Source organism: Salminus brasiliensis, chromosome 9, assembly GCF_030463535.1.
Source record: "Salminus brasiliensis chromosome 9, fSalBra1.hap2, whole genome shotgun sequence".
Lineage (NCBI taxonomy): Eukaryota > Metazoa > Chordata > Actinopteri > Characiformes > Bryconidae > Salminus > Salminus brasiliensis.
In genome coordinates this window covers 28,739,665-28,761,508 of record NC_132886.1, presented here as the reverse complement: position 1 = coordinate 28,761,508, position 21,844 = coordinate 28,739,665, and the positions used below count along the sequence as shown (strand labels likewise).

General features: G+C 40.8%; 1 protein-coding gene across 1 annotated transcript in view; it reads right to left on the bottom strand.

Annotated features, from left to right (window-relative positions):
- Positions 1-21,617, bottom strand: part of cacnb2b (calcium channel, voltage-dependent, beta 2b) — a 75,147-nt gene extending 53,530 nt beyond the window's left edge. Inside the window, exons 1-2 of the mRNA XM_072688128.1 lie at positions 21,319-21,617; positions 21,011-21,206 (exon numbers count right to left, since the gene is read on the bottom strand). Of these exons, the coding sequence (XP_072544229.1) occupies positions 21,011-21,058 (48 nt within the window). The 5' untranslated portion in view covers positions 21,059-21,206; positions 21,319-21,617. The remainder of the gene's footprint in view (positions 1-21,010; positions 21,207-21,318) is intronic.
- Positions 21,618-21,844: the final 227 nt, after the last annotated feature.

Genomic DNA, 21,844 nt, shown 5'->3' with positions numbered 1-21,844 from the left:
ACTGTAATCTGTTCACTGTCATTGCTTTGGAAAACCAAACCACCTTTTTTGGAATTAAATTGCGCACAGATGTTAACCTGCATAGCAAATGCGATATTTCAAATATGGTCATTTTTCATATCTTCATATCAATTAGTTTTAAATATATCAAATTATACCATATACAGCCTAGTCCTAATTTATACACGCTTCCATCTCCAACGTCCGCCCCTTAAAAACAAACTACTACATTGGCTATTTTTTTACTGGTAAGACCTGAGAAAGCCAATTCAGGGGAAGCGCATTGGGGCAAGGCTAAAAGCTAACCAGCTACAATCTCTTTAACTTGCTAACAGCATGTGTGGCTATATGTGGCTTCTGCTAGCTTTGTTGATGCCGTAAACCAGCAGATGAAAGCAGAACTTACCTAAAATCAGTGTGTTATTTGTCTGCATGTGTAAGCATGTCTGAGTATGGACGTAATCATGATCTTTAAAAAATCTATTATTTTGATCTCCGTATGTCTGTGCTTTCTACATGTCTGATTAATTCGTTAGCATGACGGTCTTAGTGTGTGTGTGTGTGTGTGTGTGTGTGTGTGTAGGTTTGTGTGCGTGTGTTTGGCTATGTTGGCGAGCAAGCCAGACACTCAGTGGACAACAGATGGGCCGAGTGTTTCCATCAGGGCTCCAAATCCCCAGAGACTTTTTTATTTTGGTGCCCAGAGAAACGGATACAGCTTTATATCAGTGTTACATAAGAGGCAGAGCTGAGCGAGCAGCTACGGATGAAGAGCGCGTCGAGGGGGAAAAAAGGCTATAGGTGGGATTTCTCAGGATCATCACAGGATACATAGCAGAAAAAACTACTGGTGGTGCCACTGCTGAGTTACTGAATTTTGTGTTGATGACTTTATGTTGCACCATTAGGAGCTGTTGTGTTGCTGAGCGAACGTTGCTATCACAAAAACATCAACTTTACAGGTGGAGTTTAATGGAAGTCAATGTAAATATATTTTACATTTTGGAGCATTTCTATAAGTCTATTCATCCTACAAATTTGACACAGTATATAGAGCAAATGCAAAAGTAAAAAGTAAAAACTGCCAAAAATGGAGATTGACAATATGTATCCACAATATCGTAGAAGTATTATTCTAAACGCTGTTTGAAAATGTCCCATTCACACCCAAGTCCATATATGGAAAATACTATATGAAATGACCAATGCATTTACTTGATGTATCCTCCTATTCAGCCTATTTTATGAGTTATGAGTGTTTTAAACTAGACTGCTTGAATGAGGCACAATAACAAAGTCGTTGATATATTGCATATGTCAAAATTACAGACGGTAACACAGACAATACCATGTTGACAATACCATTTCACCGAGACTATGACATTACCACATTTCTGACTCTGTTTTTACATTAGGACATCACCATGTGTCTACTGACTCCATTTTACTGACTTTTATTTATTTATTTATACAATGACATTACCATGTTTCTAATGACTCTATTATGGCATTACCATGTTTGTATTGATACTGTGACATCAACAATTCTACTGACTCTGTGATGACATTACCATGGTTTCACTGACACTGACATCACCATGTTCCTACTGATTCTTTGACAACCATTACCATGTTTGTATGGATACTATGACATCACCATGTTTCTAATGACTCTATTATGGCATTACCATGTTTGTATTGATACTGTGACATCAACAATTCTACTGACTCTGTGATGACATTACCATGGTTTCACTGACACTGACATCACCATGTTCCTACTGATTCTTTGACACCATTACCATGTTTGTATGGATACTATGACATCACAGCTTTTCTACTGACTGATGCTGTAGTCTCAATACAAAACAAAAACTCAATAATGCAATTCTGATACAATGTAAAGAACGACTGCCTGATTCACATGTTGTCAAAATGTGAAAAAACTGCAAAAACATGATAATGGCAGTATACATCTGCCCATTTAATGAAAGAGTTTGATGTATCTAAACATTGTTTGAAAATGTACCCTTCACACCATATACGGAAAATTTTGTGAAATAACTTGCTTTGAATTCATTGCTATTGTGATGTAACAATTAACAATTTTATATGATTCTATGATTCCTCTGATTCAGCCTACTGCACTTTAGCAAGGAAGCTGAAGGAGGGGAAGTAAACTACAAGAAATATAAAGGATATGCCCCCTTTAAAGCTCAAATAGTATATTAGCTCCATGCATGTCTTGACATGTGCGGCTAAATTACAGCTACACTTTTTAGTATGAGTGTGCACTGCACACATACACAAACACAAATATCTGTCTGTAAGCCTCTTAGAGTAGGGTGTGTTTGGTGTACAGCTCCGCTCAGTAATACAGAGTGGAGAGGGGCTGGGCTGACCATGCGCCAGTTGTCGACTCCCAGCCACTTTCTAGCTCTTTACTGCCCTACGGAGCCCTGTTAACACACACACACACACACACACACAGCTGAAGGACAAAAAAAGCTCACCTGAAGTAATATAAGGCCTCCAGCAGAAGCCTGCAGACTTTGATTCAGTAGCTGTGTTTGCTATGCTTGTGGTGTAAGCTGGTGAGGATTCTGTAGCATTCTGGGAGACATATAGACTGAGCCTCATTGGAACGGAGACAGTTGTTTTGGGACCAGGCCCAGACAGGCTATTTCTACGGCTTTCTGCAGTCTACTTTGTTGCTTTGGTGTTAGATAATGTCTGTGATTGTCTGGCTAGAATCCTCCAGGAGGGCTTAATTTCTCTTTCCATGTGGGTTTATTTTTTCCCCCCCTCACAGTAATCCTTGCTCTTAACAGCATTCAGGTCACTCATTATATGATGTTTCAAATGGGCTCTGTCACGAAAGCACAAACGGGTTTACAGAATTTCTGACTGCACATCTGTTTAAATATGGAATTATAAACCTGACTTATGGGGTCTACAAGGACATCACTGAGATGTTTCACCACCTGCTAAGATGTAGATACTAATAATTTTTTGCAGTTTTAGTTAGTAATCATAATTTAATATATATATATATATATATATATATATATATATATATATATATATATATATATATATATATATATATTACAGTGCCAGTAATAGCTTTAGATCTATTTCTAGATAGAAGTTTAAACTTGAACCTACTGACAGAGTATAAATGAATCCACAAATTATTCATCGTTTTGCAAAACAGTAAAAAAAAGAAAAAAACTCTCTGAAGACATTATCATGTTCCTAATAACTCCCTGAGGAGATTACTGTTATGTCTCTGAAGACATTACAGTGTTTCTAATGACTCTCTGAATACATTACCATGTTTCCAGTAACATTCTGAAGACAATTATCATGTTTCTAATAACTCTCTGAAGACATTACAGTGTTTCTAATAACTATGAGTACATAACCATGCTTCTAATAACTTTCTGAAGACATTACAATGTTTCTAATAACTATGAGGACATTACAATGTTTCTAATAACTTTCTGAAGACGTTACAGTGTTTCTAATAACAATGAGGACATTGCCATGTTTCTAATAACTTTCTGAAGACATTGCTGTGTTTCTAATAACTTTCTGAAGACATTACAATGTTTCTAATAACTATGAGGACATTACAATGTTTCTAATAACTTTCTGAAGACATTGCTGTTGCTGATAACTTTCTGAAGACATTACTGTTTTTAATAACTATGAGGACATTACCATGTTTCTATTAACTTTCTGAAGACATTACAGTGTTTCTAATAACTATGAGGACATTATCATGTTTCTAATAATTTTCTGAAAACATTACAGTGTTTCTAATAACTTTCTGAAGACATTACAGTGTTTCTAATAACTATGAGGATATTACCATGTTTCTAATAACTTTCTGAAGACATTACAGTGTTTATAATAACTTTCTGAAGACATTGCAGTGTTTATAATAACTTTCTGAAGACATTACCATGTTTCTAATAACTTTCTAAAGACATTGCAGTGTTTCTAATAACTTTCTGAAGACATTACCATGTTTCTAATAACTTTCTGAAGACATTTCCATGTTTCTAATAACTATGAGGACATTACCATGTTTCTAATAAGTTTCTGAAGACATTACCATGTTTCTAATAACTATGAGGACATTACCATGTTTCTAATAACTTTCTAAAGACATTACCATGTTTCTAATAACTTTCTGAAGACATTACCATGTTTCTAATAACTATGAGGACATTACCATGTTTCTAATAACTTTCTGAAGACATTACAGTGTTTCTAATAACTTTCTGAAGACATTGCCATGTTTCTAATAACTTTCTGAAGACATTACTGTGTTTCTAATAACTATGAGGACATTACAGTGTTTCTAATAATTTTCTGAAGACATTACCATGTTTCTAATAACTTTCTGAAGACATTACTGTGTTTCTAATAACTATGAGGACATTACCATGTTTCTAATAACTTTCTGAAGACATTACCGTGTTTCTAATAACTATGAGGACATTACCATGTTTCTAATAACTTTCTGAAGACATTACAGTGTTTCTAATAACTTTCTGAAGACATTGCAGTGTTTCTAATAACTATGAGGACATTACCACGTTTCTAATAACTTTCTGAAGACATTACTGTGTTTCTAATAACTATGAGGATATTACTGTTTCTAATAACGTTCTGAAGACATTGCCGTGTTTCTAATAACTTTCTGAAGACATTACTGTGTTTCTAATAACTATGAGGATATTACTGTTTTTAATAACTTTCTGAAGACATTACCGTGCTTCTAATAACTTTCCGGAAACTGTACCATGCTTCTAATAACTATGAGGACATTACCATGTTTCTAATAACTTTCTGAAGACATTACAGTGTTTCTAATAACTTTCTGAAGACATTGCAGTGTTTCTAATAACTATGAGGACATTACCACGTTTCTAATAACTTTCTGAAGACATTACTGTGTTTCTAATAACTATGAGGATATTACTGTTTCTAATAACGTTCTGAAGACATTGCCGTGTTTCTAATAACTTTCTGAAGACATTACTGTGTTTCTAATAACTATGAGGATATTACTGTTTTTAATAACTTTCTGAAGACATTACCGTGCTTCTAATAACTTTCTGAAGACATTACCATGCTTCTAATAACTATGAGGACATTACCATGTTTCTAATAACTTTCTGAATACATTACTGTGTTTCTAATAACTATGAGGATATTACTGTTTCTAATAACTTTCTGAAGACATTACCATGTTTCTAATAACTTTCTGAAGACATTACAGTGTTTATAATAACTATGAGGACATTACCATGTTTCTAATAACTTTCTGAAGACATTACTGTGTTTCTAATAACTATGAGGATATTACTTTTTCTAATAACTTTCTGAAGACATTACCATGCTTCTTATAACTTTCTGAAGACATTACCATGCTTCTAATAACTTTCTTAAGACATTACCATGTTTCTAATAACTTTCTGAAGACATTGCCGTGTTTCTAATAACTTTCTGAAGACATTGCCATGTTTCTAATAACTTTCTGAAGACATTACCGTGTTTCTAATAACTATGAGGACATTACCGTGTTTCTAATAACTATGAGGACATTGCCGTGTTTCTAATAACTTTCTGAAGACATTGCCATGTTTCTAATAACTTTCTGAAGACATTGCCGTGTTTCTAATAACTTTCTGAAGACATTGCCATGTTTCTAATAACTTTCTGAAGACATTACCGTGTTTCTAATAACTATGAGGACATTACCGTGTTTCTAATAACTATGAGGACATTACCATGTTTCTAATAACTTTCTGAAGACATTGCCATGTTTCTAATAACTTTCTGAAGACATTACCGTGTTTCTAATAACTATGAGGACATTACCGTGTTTCTAATAACTATGAGGACATTACCATGTTTCTAATAACTATGAGGACATTACCATGTTTCTAATAACTTTCTGAGGACATAACTGTTCTCTGAAAACATTGCTACAGGTTTCCGTTGACTGCATTTTCAATGACTACATGATGACATGTTTCTAATGACTTTATGAAATAAATTCTAATGGCTTTATTTACATTTTACTATGTTTCTAATTACTTCATGAAGATATTAACAGGTTTTGTGTAGATAAGACTCTATGCAGATATTATCATGTTTTAATGTATCTATAAAACATTACCATGCTTCTAATTACGCCACGAAGACGGTACTATGCGTCTAATGACTTTCTGGAGACATTACATTGCTTCTAAAGACTTCACGAAGACATTACCATGCTTCTAATGACTTAATAAAGACATTACCATACTTCTAATGACTTTATTTAGACATAACCATGTTTCCGATGACCTCAAGTTATATATATTATGTATTTTTATTTTTGATAGTGTTTTTATTGTGCTTGCGCTCTGAGACCAAAATGCAAAATGTTCAGGTAGCAAAACCAAGCAATAAATGGCTATGTAGAAGCATATTACATTTTGGCATTGGCCCAATATTAGTATAAAGTGTATCAGTTTATACACTTTATACAAGTGTACAAGTTTATCAGTGTAAAGCCGTGAAACAGGTTTACATCTTCATACCACTCTGGACCTGGGTCCAGTTTCTCAAAAGCCTCTTAGTGTTAAGCTCATGTTTACTGGTAGAGAGAGTGTTTGGTGTGATACTCACTCCACATTTAAGAATTCCTCTTTGCCCAAGATAGTACCTACATTAAGCTTTCTGTCACCTTGTGTCCTTAACAATTAGTTAAACCAGTTGATTCAACAAAGCATGTTTCATCATGTTTGTAAGTGCTGGACTATACAGAAATCGATTAGATAGAAATACAGAAATACAGCTATCCTGCTTGACAACACCTTCAACCACCCCCAGTCTACTCCTACATGGTAAAACTGCAAGTGTTAAATAAGGCGCGGAGTATGTACGAGCCCACTTATCCCAGAATAGGACTGCACAAGATCTGCAGGAGTTTATCACTGGTGGAGCACATCTAACATTATTTTGTACAGTAATTACAAGTAGACTGTCTAGCCAAGGTGGTGAGCTTGCTTCCAATAAAAAAAACAACATGTGCTGCAGTGAATTTACTTGTATCAAATGCAAATGCATGAAATTTTGTACATTAACAACGTCACACAGTCTTCCGTCTTCTTGCAAAGCATTCGTTTTCCACAGTGCACCTTGCACTGCATGCACTACTCACCCAGGAGACGTTCTTGTTCTTGGGCGTTTTGGGCATTTTCTGCGTGCAGGAGAAGGAAGGCCCGCTTCAGCTCTCCTCAACTGCACTGTCCAATGAGCTCCACGTTCCTTTACTTCCACTCTGCTGCTCTGCTAACATCAGGCTCTCCAGTTCCTCTGGAGCCCACAAGAAAGAGCAACCTCGCATCACTCATAGTCGTAAGTCCAGTCCAGTGTGGTCTGGTCACTCCTGACTCTACACATCCAGCAGCATTTCACAGAATGAGAAGCTACCAACTACATGCTCTTCAAAACCAATGACCACCCTGAGCCAGGAAGTTGTATTCTTTGCTCTTTATCTTTCTCCAACTGAAGTTACTCTGAAAGCTTATTGTGTCCAAACCCCCTGCGAGCTTGCGTTCAAACATCTGGCCCATTCGTGCCCCTCCCCTTTAGTGCCAGAGGCTGGCACCGGGGAATGGCCAATCCAGCCCAGCCAACAGCTGGGAGAAGAGATTTACAGAGAGAGAGAGAGAGAAAGAGAGAGAGAGAGAGGAAGGAGCACAGGGCAAGTCCTCCCTCAGTGTTGTCAGACAGATCAAGCATCTCTCTGTACACCAGGATGAGCATTGCCCAACATAATCCTCTAACTCTGATCAAATACGATCAGCGGCCATCAAAAGCAAGGAACAAGCCAGCATGCACTCTCGAGTGCACGAATCATAGATGCAATCCACATGCAGGCCAGAGTGTGTGTATGTGTTAAATTCTTTCAGTATACATTGTGTTCTCTCAGAAAAGCTAGTAATGCTGTTGGGCTATGCTGTTTTATCCAGTATTTCAAAAAAAGGGGTTGAGGATGAACGCAACCTGAAAACGTACTTGCATGGGACCCAGTACAATTCCTGAGAAATTAGTGGGAGGACTGATGTGTAAACCAGCAAATTCACCAGAAACTGAGGGGTTTTTGTCTAAATTACTTAAAAACTACTTAACGTTTGAGATTAAAGTACATAACACATGAATTAAGCTGGAAGTAAGCTAGCAGAGTTAAGTTGTATCAGAGCCACATTGAAGATGGATTACTACATGAATAATTGCTTTTCATTTTTTTTACTATAATGTTTGGTTAAAAAAGACGGTGCATGTCTTGTATTTGTTGTCCTTGCTGAAAAGAATGGCCTGGCCTGCTCAAGCTGGTGCATGTATTTGTCATTGTACAGTGTACACTGTACAGCGAAATATGTCCTCCGCATTTAACCCATCTGTGTTGGTGAACACACACACATGAACTAGGGGCAGTGAGTACACACAAACACACACACACACCCAGGGCAGCCAACTCCAGCACCCGGGGAGCAGATGGGGTGAAGGGCCTTGCTCAAGGGCCCAACAGTGGCAGCTTGCCGAGCCCGGGAATCGAACCCACAACCCTGTTATCGCTCTAACCACTGAGCCACTACTGCCCTGCTGGTCTACAGGTATGATCATCCTGACCAAGCTAGCCCACCACTATGGTGGACCAGCATGACCAAGCATGATCAAAATCAAGTGAAACATACACTATGCTGGACCTTGCTAAAGTAGAAATCACTATGAGTCATTTTTTACTTTTTACTTCTGCTCCTTATATTTTCACGCAATTATCTGTACTTTCTACTCCTTACATGTCCCATCCACGGAGGATTCCTCCATCATATGATTCCACAAGCGCTATGACAGTGAAAACTAGTATCTGCGTCCTCCAAGACAAGTCGAATGCTAACTGTGCACTAACTGTGTGTTACTTCAGCTAACAGACACATTAGCAAGCATCAAGCTAAGTGATGTGGGGGAGAGGGAGGGCCATCATGCCCACCCAGAAAGAGCATTGTTAAATATGTTCTATTAGACTACTGCCACAGTCGGTGTGGCATCAAACTTCCATAACATGTCCCAGCTTGTATAGTCAGTGTAGAGAAGTACTGCCAATAGAATTTGCACCATGACTAATGCCAGGTGTGGGCTAGAAGGGTATAAAGCCCCCCAGCATTGAGTTGTGGAGCAGGGCCACTATGTTCTCTGGAATGATAGGCCATTCAATGCTGTTGGTATGAGTCAAGGAGTTAGGGATGGGGTGTGGTGGTGATCAGCCTTTCCTGGACAGTAGAGACAGTTACTCCAACAAAAGCAGGACAAACCCCTTTTTAATATCCTTGATTTTGGAAGAAATAATGAATGAGCAGGTGTCCCAATACTTTTATCCATATATTGTATGTTCCCTTCATTCCTTGCCTCTCCAAGGGCTCATCTAATAAATTTCACTTCAGCTAACAAAGTAATGGCACAGCCCTAACATTGCATTTTGTTAACCTATGACTTTTTAAATAAAGTTTTATTTCTGGCCCTTTTTCTCTTCTTAATTTGTATTGCCAATTACCCAACCCACACATAGTCTCCCCCTATCACATGCAATGCCCTTGACACTGGAAGAGTGAAGACCAACACACACCTCCTCCAACACATGCACAGCCAGCCATCGCCTCTTCTTCTAAACTGCCGCCAATGCAACACCACCGACATGCTCAGCGCAGCAGATGCCAGTGCCGGCCAGCATTGCACTGGAGCGATGTGGGGAGAAAGTGTCATCTACCAGGGGTACCCTGGAGTGAGCCAGGCCAATTGTGCTCTTTTGGGTCCCTGGCTGCAAATGGCTAGCAGCATGACCGGGATTCAAACCAGCTATCCTCTGGTCACTGTGACAGCTCCCCTGGTCCAACCCTATGACAAAACTTTTAATATATTGGGCTTTTGGAACAGGAGATTCCTTCAAACACATTAAAATCAGCTGGTAAACTTCACTGTACAATATAAGTGCCTTGGAGCAGTTTGTTTGTAGATTGTGTGTGTCTATCATTGTATTCTCATTTATTTTGCCCTTGGCCAGTGAAAAATCTCTCAACCACCTCCTTTATAACCCGCAGCCTTGTTGCAGAAGGCATAAAAGTCCCAAATGCTTTACAAGGTCGGTGAGTCCGCTGCTGGGGGGCTATAAACGAATCATGTGTGATGGGCCATTCCCAGCTAGAGCCATAAAACAAAGGAATGTGAACAAGGCATTCACATCAAGTTTGCATTGTCAGTGTCAGATCAAAATCAGTGCAGTTAAGTGTGGACACGGAGTGGCCTACTATAATGTATATAATTAACCTTGGGTTCTAATCCTGTCCCCTAGGCCTATATGGTCCCTAGTTAAAGGTATACAAGATATACCCCTGAGGCCTACCTTCTATACCTTTAACTAGGGACCATATCTGCCTGGGGGACAGGGTAATGTGATGCAGAAGCCCCAACCAACATCCACATGGGATTTAACACTCAGAATATTAGCCTCACAGGTCATCTAATACTTTACAGCTATAACACAACACACATTTAAATGCATTCTTAATTCTTGCGGACGACAATTCCAGATAAGGCTGTCCAATAGGATATGGAGCCAATGATGTATGGATAGGTTATGAGGGGGTAACCAACTATGGACTTTTTTAGTTGCAGGTACGTCCAGCCAGCCATACTTCCCAGGATTCTTTTAGCCTTCCATGATGTAGCATATTGAGTCATTGAGCAGTCCCACAGTATGTGGTGGTACGAAATAACCACATGCCTGAAGCACCTCGTCCCAAATCTAACTTCTCTAAATTCCATCTCTACCTTGTTCATATATCTATGGCAAAGCAACCCTCCATCACCCCATCACCTCCCTTTAAGCGTCATCTACCATTTCTGGGGGAGGGGACTGACTTCCTTCCACAACTCCAGCCCTCCCTCCTCTCAAAGTCTTTATCCAAATCATTGTAAGCTAAAGGCATGGTCTGAACCAGCAAACTGCATAAAAGTAAAAAAAGAATGTCAGATAAATTTATTGGTGATTGGGGTAAGGTGACGCCGCCAAAGATATTTGCCAGTGATTTTAATATTAAACAATACTTTAATTATAATTTGATTGTGAGAACAGTGGCTTATTACGAGACATTAATAAGCTGTTTTTCAATTCCCTGCTGGGATTGATCCACAAAGTGTTTGACTGATTTAAATGTAAAATCTATTATTTGTAATAATGCTAATTATTTTTAGATATTTCCCCGGCATAGGAACATAATTATAATAACAACATATTAGGCTGCAGTTATTGTTTTTAACACCATTAAATTGTTCTATTTTAAATTGTGAAAAAGCATTGGAGTGGACTGTTGCACTGTCCAGAGGGTATTTCTGCCTTGTGCCCAATAAATTCAGCTCTGGACCCACCAAAGACCCTGACAAGGAAGCAGTGGATAAGAAGATGGACATCGAAGTTGATGTGAAAAAGTACAAATTTATACCTTTCTCTTGGCAAAGTGATTGTAATGTACCTATAAAACGTATTGACATTAAAGACATTATGGTGACTCCAAGGGTACATTTAAAGACTTTGAAGAATTTTTTTTGTCCCGCAGAACCCATTGTTCTGGTAGTTTATACAAGGCAGCTCAGACAGCCAATCGGTGTGTAGTAGAAAACATTTTGAGAGTTGATAGATTGGATTTGGAACTTGCAATATAAGCTCCCCCGACTAAAGAATTGTCACCTTGCGTGTTTAAGGTGAAAGTGACTTCAGGTGCCTGCAGGTGGCTTTGCAGAAGGATGAACAGGCTATGAATACCTATAAATATTTAGATCTATTAAAAAGAGGTGGTATATGCACTATATGTCTCGTTAGATGTGTGGAAAATAAGTGGCAAAGCAGATGTTAAAGATTGGCAGTGACTGCATTTGGGCGTGCTAATCAAAGCTACGGTCAAATGGGTCTACCACCATTGGCAAAAATCCCAGTCTACAGTCTAACAATTTTTTAGCAGAAGTGAGCAAAGGCCACTTATGTGCCACTCTGCTCTATATGTTCATGGTATGCCGTTTCTATTGTTTATTCAGAAATAGGTGGTGAACGACCTGCATTTACTTTGCAGTCCTTGTCCATCAGTTTCATCTTTTGGCCACAATTCTGACAAGAATTTCCTGTAGACAGGGATTTTTGCCACGGCTGGTAGACCTGTCTGACCGTACTCTTCCATACACCTGTAAATTTAGCTGCTTCCTTCACACTATGGCCTTTTGCACGCCCAAATTTAATCACTCCTCTGTGCCACAGCTGCTTTGCGACCCATTTACACACATCCAACAAGACATTCACTGCACTGCACCTCTTCTCAATCTATGAAACCTGTCCCACACCCGCTGGTGTTTATAGCCCGATCATCCTCGTGCCACGCCATCTGCAGGAGCCTAAAGTTACTACCACCTTAAAGGCGCATGGTGACTAATTTTTTGTCCGAGGCGCTTATATCAGGCAGTATGTGTACCTCTGGGGGCGGAGCATCTAAAGCTGAGAATATATGGCAAAGTGCCCCGAAGCGCAGCATGACAGGCCTGCTGGAGCTTTTCATTTACATAATATTGCATGTGGGAGTGCCAAAAACCGGCCTTAACGTAGGCATGTCCTTCACCTGCTGGCCCGCACTGCCTGTACCAACAGGCTGGCACCCAGAGAGAGAGTGATGGAGAGACTGAAAGAGACAGTAAGCGCATCACAACAGAGAAAATCATCCTGCGCTCGGACACATACAGCCAGACAAGCACTTAATGTAATTCAATCTCCTTTGGTGCCAAAAAGAAGAAAGAATGGAGGGGGTGGTGAGGGGGGCAGAGAGTGGTATAGGGGTCACAGGAGATGTCACAGGAGACTGACGTGGACATTAAAGAAGTCGCCGTTTTCCACCCTTCGTCTTTCGTTAAGGCACTAATGCATCACCTTGTGTGCTAAGCAGAAAGCCGCAGAAGAGTTCCTTGTGTTAAAGTGATCGATTTTAGCACTCGCAATCTCTTGCACCTGCTTCCTTTTTAGCTTAGCCCTACGAGCAGCAAAAAAAGCAGATAAGCACCTCCCTAATCGTTTCAGTGGCTGCAGACGGCCTTTACAGTTCAGTCAGAAAGTATTTGGAAGCCTGTTTGAGCATGAGTGATGGGTCTATGTAGGAGAGAAACCAATGTTGGCATGCAAAATGCTGCAGGTGGGAGGGGGTGGATAGACAACTTCTTGGGCAACGTCTAATACCATGCCACATCAGAGGTCATATAAGGTCAGAGTACAGCAGATTAACCAGCTAATTGTTAAATTAGTTTAATCAAAGAAGATGATGGTTAGCGAATTCTGCTATTTGAGATCAGTATGTTCAAAACTACCAGTGCTATTGTTTCTTTATAAGAGTAAGGTGTAAAAAAAGGTGACAAAAATGGTTCTTTGGATTGAAGCCAAAGAAAAATCAATTGTAAAAAACTTTCAATTGACGGTTCTTTATAAATTCTTCACGTTCAAAGAACTTCTATAGTAATTAAGAAGTTCTATAGTAATTAAAGATTTTTCCTAGAACTGCACATCAATGCCAAGCAACATTTAGAAACCTTCATGTTGAAAAATGGTATTGGTATTGAGTTGGAAAACCTGTATAATCTCCATAAAAAAACACGTCCAATAGAATGGGACACACATGAACAGCCACACATGCCACCATGTCAAATACCAAATATTAAAGAGATTTAAAGCCTCCCAGCATCCAGCATTGGACTCTGGAGTAGGAGAAATGTGTGCTGTGGACTGATTGAGCCGTTTTTGCTAAGTCCCCAGCACTGGATCCAGCAGCCATAATCCTGTAAGCCACCACCCTGTGTCCACTGTCCACTCTCAGCGTTGTGGTGCAAATACATTCAAAGGCTGTTGTCGATGTCATTGGCTATAGGTCATTGCAAGTTCTTATAGCTTATCATTTGTGATAGCAGGCAAATAAATGGGTAAACGTAGAAAGATATACCAAGTTCAGCAGGTCAGGATAAAAAAATGGGTGGGCTATGAGTGGTTCAGTGCTCTAATTCTCTACCTCTATGGCGAGTTGTCAGTTTAAATTCCGAGCCATGCAACTTTGCCATCAGTGGCCGGAGTCAGAGAGAGCACAATTGGCCGTGCTCTCTTCAGGTGGTTGGATGGCGCTCTCGAACCTCAGCTCTCTTAAGCGATGTTGGCCAGCAGAGGCGTCTGTTAGCTGGTGTGGTGGAGCCAGGGACCCGACGTTTTCCTCTCACTATGTCAACTGCCTGGCTGCATCAGTTTGAAAAGTCGAATCATCATCATCATCATGTATCGGTGGAGGCGAGTGTTAAGTCCTTACCCTGTCGGGAGCATCGCTAATGCTAGGGGGAGCTACGAACTGGTGGGTTGGCAGTACCAAACTGCCAAACTGCTGATAATCTAAAATTTGGTTATGCTCATGACGTACAGTAACCCTTTGGTTGTGCATAAAGGCTGGTGTAAAGTTCAGATCTCAGGTCATATTCCATGTTCACTGGTTGAGGTTAAACCTTTTCTTATAATTCATGCTTTTAAAATGGCAAATCATAATCATAAGTGTGAGATCTGGTCATCCGGATCCAGAAAACATGCTCAGCGTGGCGTCACTCTCATTTCTGCCTGTCTTGATATTGGGAATTGGTCAAATATTGCCGATATCATAAAGCAGCTTGGTTTGGTTTTGCGGTTGCATATTGTTGTTACTTTATGCCAAACTGTTCCTATGATGATGATGCTAAATGAGGGAGTGTGTTGTTTGTTTTGTTGAGCTTTACTGGACGTTTATCTGTGCTATATATTGAGTATAATATGGAATAATTCAGTGTACTGCATCTTTTTTATTTAGCTGGCTGTGGGTTTTCAGGCCTGTTGGCTGGTCTTTAAAAAAGCCCTCTTTTAGTCGTACACACATGCCTTGGAACCTTACAGGTAGCCTACATACCAGACAGGTTTTGAGCGTACTATGAAATTTACTCCTGTTGGAGCCAGGAGTCAATGGTCTCCAGTAAAACACACAGCAGTGTATGAACACTCATACTGACTGGAGCTATTAATTACAGTACAAATGCAGGTAATATGTGTTACTTACTGAGGAAGACTACTGAAAATGTTTAGAACAGCATTTTATCATTAGTAAGGTCAAGATGTTTGGTGATCACCACCCCACTTCACCCCCAACTCCCCAACTCATCTCAGAAGTACTTCCACTGCTCCACAGCTTAATGCTGAGGGGCTTTATACCCCTCTAGCCCACACCTGGCATTAGGCAGCATAGTGCCAATAAGGTCATGTTTATCTGCTGCAGAAAGCCCTATTCTATTGGTCATCTGTGTCAGCAACGGGTGCTACTTAAAGTAGCTGAATGCATTCATGAGAAGGGGTGTCCACATTTGGACATATAGTGTAAATATATTTAATTAAATCCCCTAGACCTTAGTAAGCTTGTTAGTGCTATGGCTTGTTCATGGTCCTTGTTGGGAAAGGCCAGGTGATGCAAATTTCAAAGCTTTACGACTTTTTAAATCTTTCAAAAAAACCTGCACCCATGACATTCTGAAAATTAAAAGCAGCAACAAAGCAGGATAAGGCTATTAGAAGACAGCAAAGCATTTTCACATTGAACCAAGAAAACCTTCAGAGAGAACTGGTCTAAGAATAGCTTAGAAGGCAAATCAAAACCCCTGCCCTCAGGAAGATTTAGCAGAGTGGTGGTGCACTGTGGTGCACTGTTCTACTGTGCAGCGGCACCTGCACAACTACAACCTTCACGGAAGCATCATCAAACCTTTTATGCATCCTCACCACAAAATTCAGCATCCGAAATCTTATAAGGGTGCAAAAGGGTTCTAGAAAGGAACACCTCTCCAGCTGTTAAGCACAAGGGTGAATTAATCATGCTTTGGGGTTGTGCTGCATCCAGGGGGAAAAGGGATTCACACTATATGTTTTAAAAGAGCAAATTCTGGAAGCAAACTTCAGTGTAAAGACTGAAGATGATTTGAGTATGGCCTCTACAGCAGAATACTATTAAACACATGGCAAAAAAATCACAATGGACTGCCTCAAGAGGTGCAAGCTGAAGGTTTTGCCTTGACTCTCACAGTCCCCTGACCTAAACATCATAGACACACCTCAGAAGAACAGCGTATGCAAGATGGCCCGGGAATCTCACAGAACTACAAGCCTTTTGCTTTCTCCTAAACAAAAACTCATATACAGATATATGCAGGGGCCACATTTTTGTTTCAGGGACTTTTGCTCTTTTGATATTTTGAAACAGGGAAAGAAATGGAGGGAAATAATAATTTTGCTTAAAATATTGTTTTTAATATTGTTTTTTAATATTTTAATATTGTAAATCAATTGAAAATCAATTGGTCAACTATTAACAGTAGCCAATATTTGGACCTGGGGTGTTTGCATGCCTCTGTATATTTTATTGTTTTGTTACTGTAGTTGAAGTTTTCCCTTTTTGGTACTGCCCGCCCACTAACCCACCCATTCATGGCTTCTCCCTAGCATTAGCAATGCTTCCGACACTAGGGTAAGGACCCTCCGATACATGTAAAACCAGCCACTGCCTCTTTTCCTTGTCAAATTGTCACCAGGTAGTCTACACACTTACAAGTGATGAGGGGAGAGAGCGCCAGCTTGTGTTCTCCCAGACTCCGGCTGCTGATGGCAAAGCTGCCTGGCTCGGGATTTGTACTCGCAACCTCCGGACCATAACGGTAACGCTTTTGACCACTGAGCCACTCAGAGCATATATTTTATTGTAAAACACATAAACACATACTGTAAAGGGTTAAAGGTAACAGGTTCCTCAGCAATCAGTGTGGCCATCATCCTACATACCCCCAACATGCTGCAAAGCTGTGGCGCGTGCAGTGCGACTATAGCTCAGGCTTATCATCCTTACGCCTTTGTCTGCGCACACACACACTGCAGCTCAGGTGCCTGCGTACAGTGAGCCACCTCAAAATAGAAGCGAGGGTATTTATATTATTTATTTATATGGATTATGTATTTATTTATAGCGGCCTTGGAGCGTGTGCGCCAAACTGCAGAAGAGCTTCAGTCATATTCACAGCTGCAACAGAGGCTCAGCAAAGCTAAAAACATAGAGGATTGCATCTCGACCAACCACCTGCTTCTGGAATGACAGGGAGCTGTTCGGTAGTCCTGAATGCACCTGTTCAGGAATGTTCATAGGCTTAGGCTATTTCACGAGGCGCTCAGCATGTAGGGGACAAACGTGGTTTATCTTAGATAGCACTGCATATTAAACTACTTGACGAGGGACATATGCTTTATGCATTCTAATGAATTCTCCCCTGGGTCGTTTTTTTCTCTACCCTGGGTTGAGTCTTTGTTTTGGGTCACTGTCGGTTATTTCCACAGTGCTGGGCAGCTTTTGGGTAGTCCGCACCCAGGACCAATTCTCGGTTGGTTTGGTGGAGGGGGTTATTATCACTGGTTCGCTTGCATACAGAAAAATCCCATTCGAACCGTAAATCGATTGCGTCACTTTTTTCTGCGCGCACTACTGCAAAATGTTAGGGACCGGGTTCAACCGTTCAACCAGCTTTCACACTTGACCAAGTATACAGAGTCTTGCATACTATACACTAATACAGTATATACTAATCTTAACAGTGCGGGTTTGGCAGGTTTAGTAAATGATATTATCAATTCATCGCAACCTGTTTTGCACTTAAAGGGAGTGATTCATCACTGCAAAGTTCTCCTGCCACCGTTGCCACTGCACTGTATTATTATCCACCGTATTTTTCTCATTTGTCCAGAATTGAGTAGCTCCACCATTTCATATCTGCATTGTTTTACACTGTGTTGTCTATCATAACCACACTCCAAAATCGACCGGTTTTAAGGCATGTGACATTTCGGAGTGTACTCCATTTCGACACTTTCATCTATGTTACATACTACACACTCAAAAACTAACAATTACTACGCAATTGGGACGGACCCTCTGTGTGTCACTGTAACTACCAAGCCAAAGGGTCAGTTTGGATTAGAACAGGTTTTCATCAGAGTCATGGCTCACAGTAAACTTCCAGAAAATATAAATGTGTAACAACTAACTGTCAAGGTAGAGTTAGCCACTCTGGAGAAAGACTGTGGATATCTGAACCACAGAAAAGCAACCCTCCCTTCAAGGACTTCACCCCCAACTTCATGGACGTGCTTTGCCCAGGCAAACGACATGTATAGTTGTATTGTCGTGCAGAGAAGAAGAAAGTGAGCTGGAGATTTGTCTTTGCAGGAGCTCTTAATTCACAGTCCGTTCTGCAGGCCCAAGCTCTCCAAGTTACTCCCAAGTTCTTCCTATGTTCTTCCCAGATGTTGTGTCTTAGTACACAGATTTATAGTTGGAGGAGCAACAGTGTGGATTCTTTAAATAGTAAATAGTAAATAACAAATAGTCTTTCAGACCTTTTACGATCTAGGCAGTTGCAACTGGCGATATCTGAGTGACCCAGAAGCTTCTGACCCTTTCTCGTCTATGCCATTAGTATCTCCGGAAAGTCTGCATTCCTGGTACACCGTCACCATCAGACCATACTACATTTTCATTTGTTAACCTACGCAATATTCAACAATAGTTAGAGCGGACAACGACACAGCAAGTAAGGCAGTAGGCTAACATTAACTAGGTTGTGGGCTAGCAAACTGTGGCTACTGCTTCTGTGGAGCTAACCAGTTGGGATTAGCCGTCACAAACGCAACAGGCCAAAAAAACACTGACCTGGTTCTGTGAAAGAGCAGGACTAAGTTAGCTAATTTTACCCTCCTGTCGTGCACAAACAGATCAGTCTCCTCGTCCCTTTTCATGCCTTTGTTCAACTCTCAGAGGTCTCTGCACCATGGAAACACCTCACTGATGTTAACACAGCTCTTCGCCTTCATCTGATCTAATAACCTTTTTCTCAATTTTTGTTAATCAGATCTTGATTTCTTGGCCATCTCTTCTTTTCACAGTGGGTGGAGGTCAGCACATAGCATGTGCCAGATACACATACTCCCATGTCCTGATTTTTTCTAGCCCACACACAACACAGACAGCTAGTGGAGCATGAGGAGATATTTGCAGAACTTAACAACATTGCTAACTGCACTTTGTGCAAGTGAAAAACAAAATAAATAAATAATAATTTTTATATTAAAACAATTTGACATTTTAACAAACAGAGTTATCCTGCTATATTTAGCTTGCTATAAAGGTAGTATGTCAGTTTGAGTGTGAAATGTTTAATGTGTGTGTCTGTAAAAGTGGATTTACACTGTTTTGTCATCTTCTCTTTACATGTTGAAGCACACATGATGCCAGACTATCTGTGGCAAGCTAAGAAGAAGCTTAAAGGGGTCCTAGCATGTCAAATAGTATTTACCTTTACACCTCAAACACTGCTGTGTCCTCTCTCAAAAGGAAATCCGGCAGAAACTAGCAAGTAAAACGCAACAGGAGAATATGGTGGTGTTGATACTGAAGAGAAGGACATCACCACCAGGCTAGTCATGGGAAAACGGGTTGCTATATGAATCAGGTCATGTGACATTTTGCGCAAAATTGGAGCCGAAACCCGGCACGCACTGAAGTGAAAGCCGCAGTGGGGGGTACCCACTTGCTGGCCCCATTGCTGGCACAGATGTACCTTTTTTTAATCTCCTTGATTTCAGAAGAAACAATGAATGAGCAGGTGTCCCAATACTTTTGCCCAAATAGTATATGCACATGTCTAGCATATGTAATATAATTTGCACTAATGGTAAAATAGTGGTAAATCTGAAAAAAGGAGGTATGGCTGGTCAGGACATTTCAACCCAGGAATCACCAAGGCACAGGAACACACAAGTGAGTTTTACATCTGCACCTTTAAGCTCGACTAAAGTTTGCATCTGACCACATATACAAAGAAAGGTCAGGTTTTGGAGGAAGGTCAGATCAGACAAAGTTCAGATTAGACAAAGACTAAGGTGTTTGGCCACAATAACTAGAGGTATGTTTGAAGGAGTAAAGGTTAGGCATTCCTCCTCAAAAACACTGTACCAACTGTCAAGCATGGTGGTGGTAGCATCATCCTCGGGGGCTGTTTTGCTGCCAGGGGAACTGGTACATTGCATGAATTGGATGAAATGATGAAAGAGGAGAACTACTTCAGAATTCTTCAGCATATCCTCAAACCATCAGCTATTCAGTTGAACCGTGGACAAGTTTGGGTATTCCAACAAGACAATAACCCCAACACACATCAGGCTAAGATTAGGTTTTTGGAAAGGTCTACCCAAACTCCTGACCTCAACCCTATCAAATTAGGGAACAGTACTTTAAAGGCAGATCCATGTCAGAAAACCAAACAATTTAATGAACTTTAGCAGTTCTACCAAGATTTTCTCAAATATCAAACCAGAGTTCTACCAGAAGATTGTTGATGGCTACCAAACGCTTCTGGTGAAGGTGCATCTTGCTAAGGAATATCTAACTAAACAAACTAGGAGGGATGTGTGTATAATTATGATCCTGTTTGACCCAATATTTCCATGATGAGAGTATACAAACTTCCATCCACAACATTAGAACAAAGCCTGTAGACTGTAGAAGGCTGCAGTCCAGCACAGCTGGTTTACTTGCTCCAGCAGACCTTCTAAACCTGGAAACTAACCGCTGAAAAAACATGTTGCACTAAATCGACCATGAACATGAATCCATCACAACTGCATCCATCACTGACTTTAACGCCTGTTAGGGCAGGTCAGTGACCCTACTGCACTGGATCAAGGTCTTTCAGGACTACAGCTGGACCAGACTCTACCGATCACCTTCGTCCTCCTGCTCACGCAAACGGGCATCAGGTTACTTACGTAGGTGGACTGTACTCTCCGCCAGTGTCCCAGACCACAGCAATACATCAAGAGCACATCCAGAGGGTCGTGATGAAGGGGAGACAGCCGAGAAAAGCCGCAGGTCACTTCAGCTATGAGTGCGTCCAGTTGGGAGGTCCATCGGGCACCGAGGGACGGCAGGTGTCTGCCCTGTCCGTGCACACTCCGCTCATCCCTGTAGCTCACACACAAGAGTGGAGAAGAGCACAGATTCTTCTAGTACCTTCAGCTTTCTGCTGGCAAATGAGTGGACGTCCACTGACTGACCGTGCCATTCATAAACTGACCATTCACGTCCTCTTCGGTCTCGAAAGCTTGGGCGACTCCACAGGCAGCAGCTTCAGGTGTGTGTGTGTGTGTGTGTGTCGTGTGTTCACCTCATCCTTGTGGAGCTCCTGATCCGAGTCTGCTGCTGCTTTACTTATTTATACACAGACAGACAAACACACACACACACACACCTCCTTAACCCCCTACCACCTAACCCCCGTCACATACACCCTCTCTCACTCTCTCACTCACACACACACCCTGGCTCAGAGTTTAGGATTGATACGCAATGGTGTAAATGTCATTTTTCCCGTTGGACTTTTCCCTGCGTCAGCCGCTCCCCTCCCACCCGGCCAATCACAGCCCAGAACACCAGCACGTCTCAGCCCTGTCTCCAGTCCGCTCGGGCAGAAGCTTCAGTCCACACACTACGCTCGCTCGCTCTCTCTCTCTCTCTCTTTTCTCTCTCGCTCTCTCTCTCTGCCTTTCTTACACTGCTTCTGCTACCTCTGTTTCTTCCTCTCTAAACCTTTCTCTCTATAT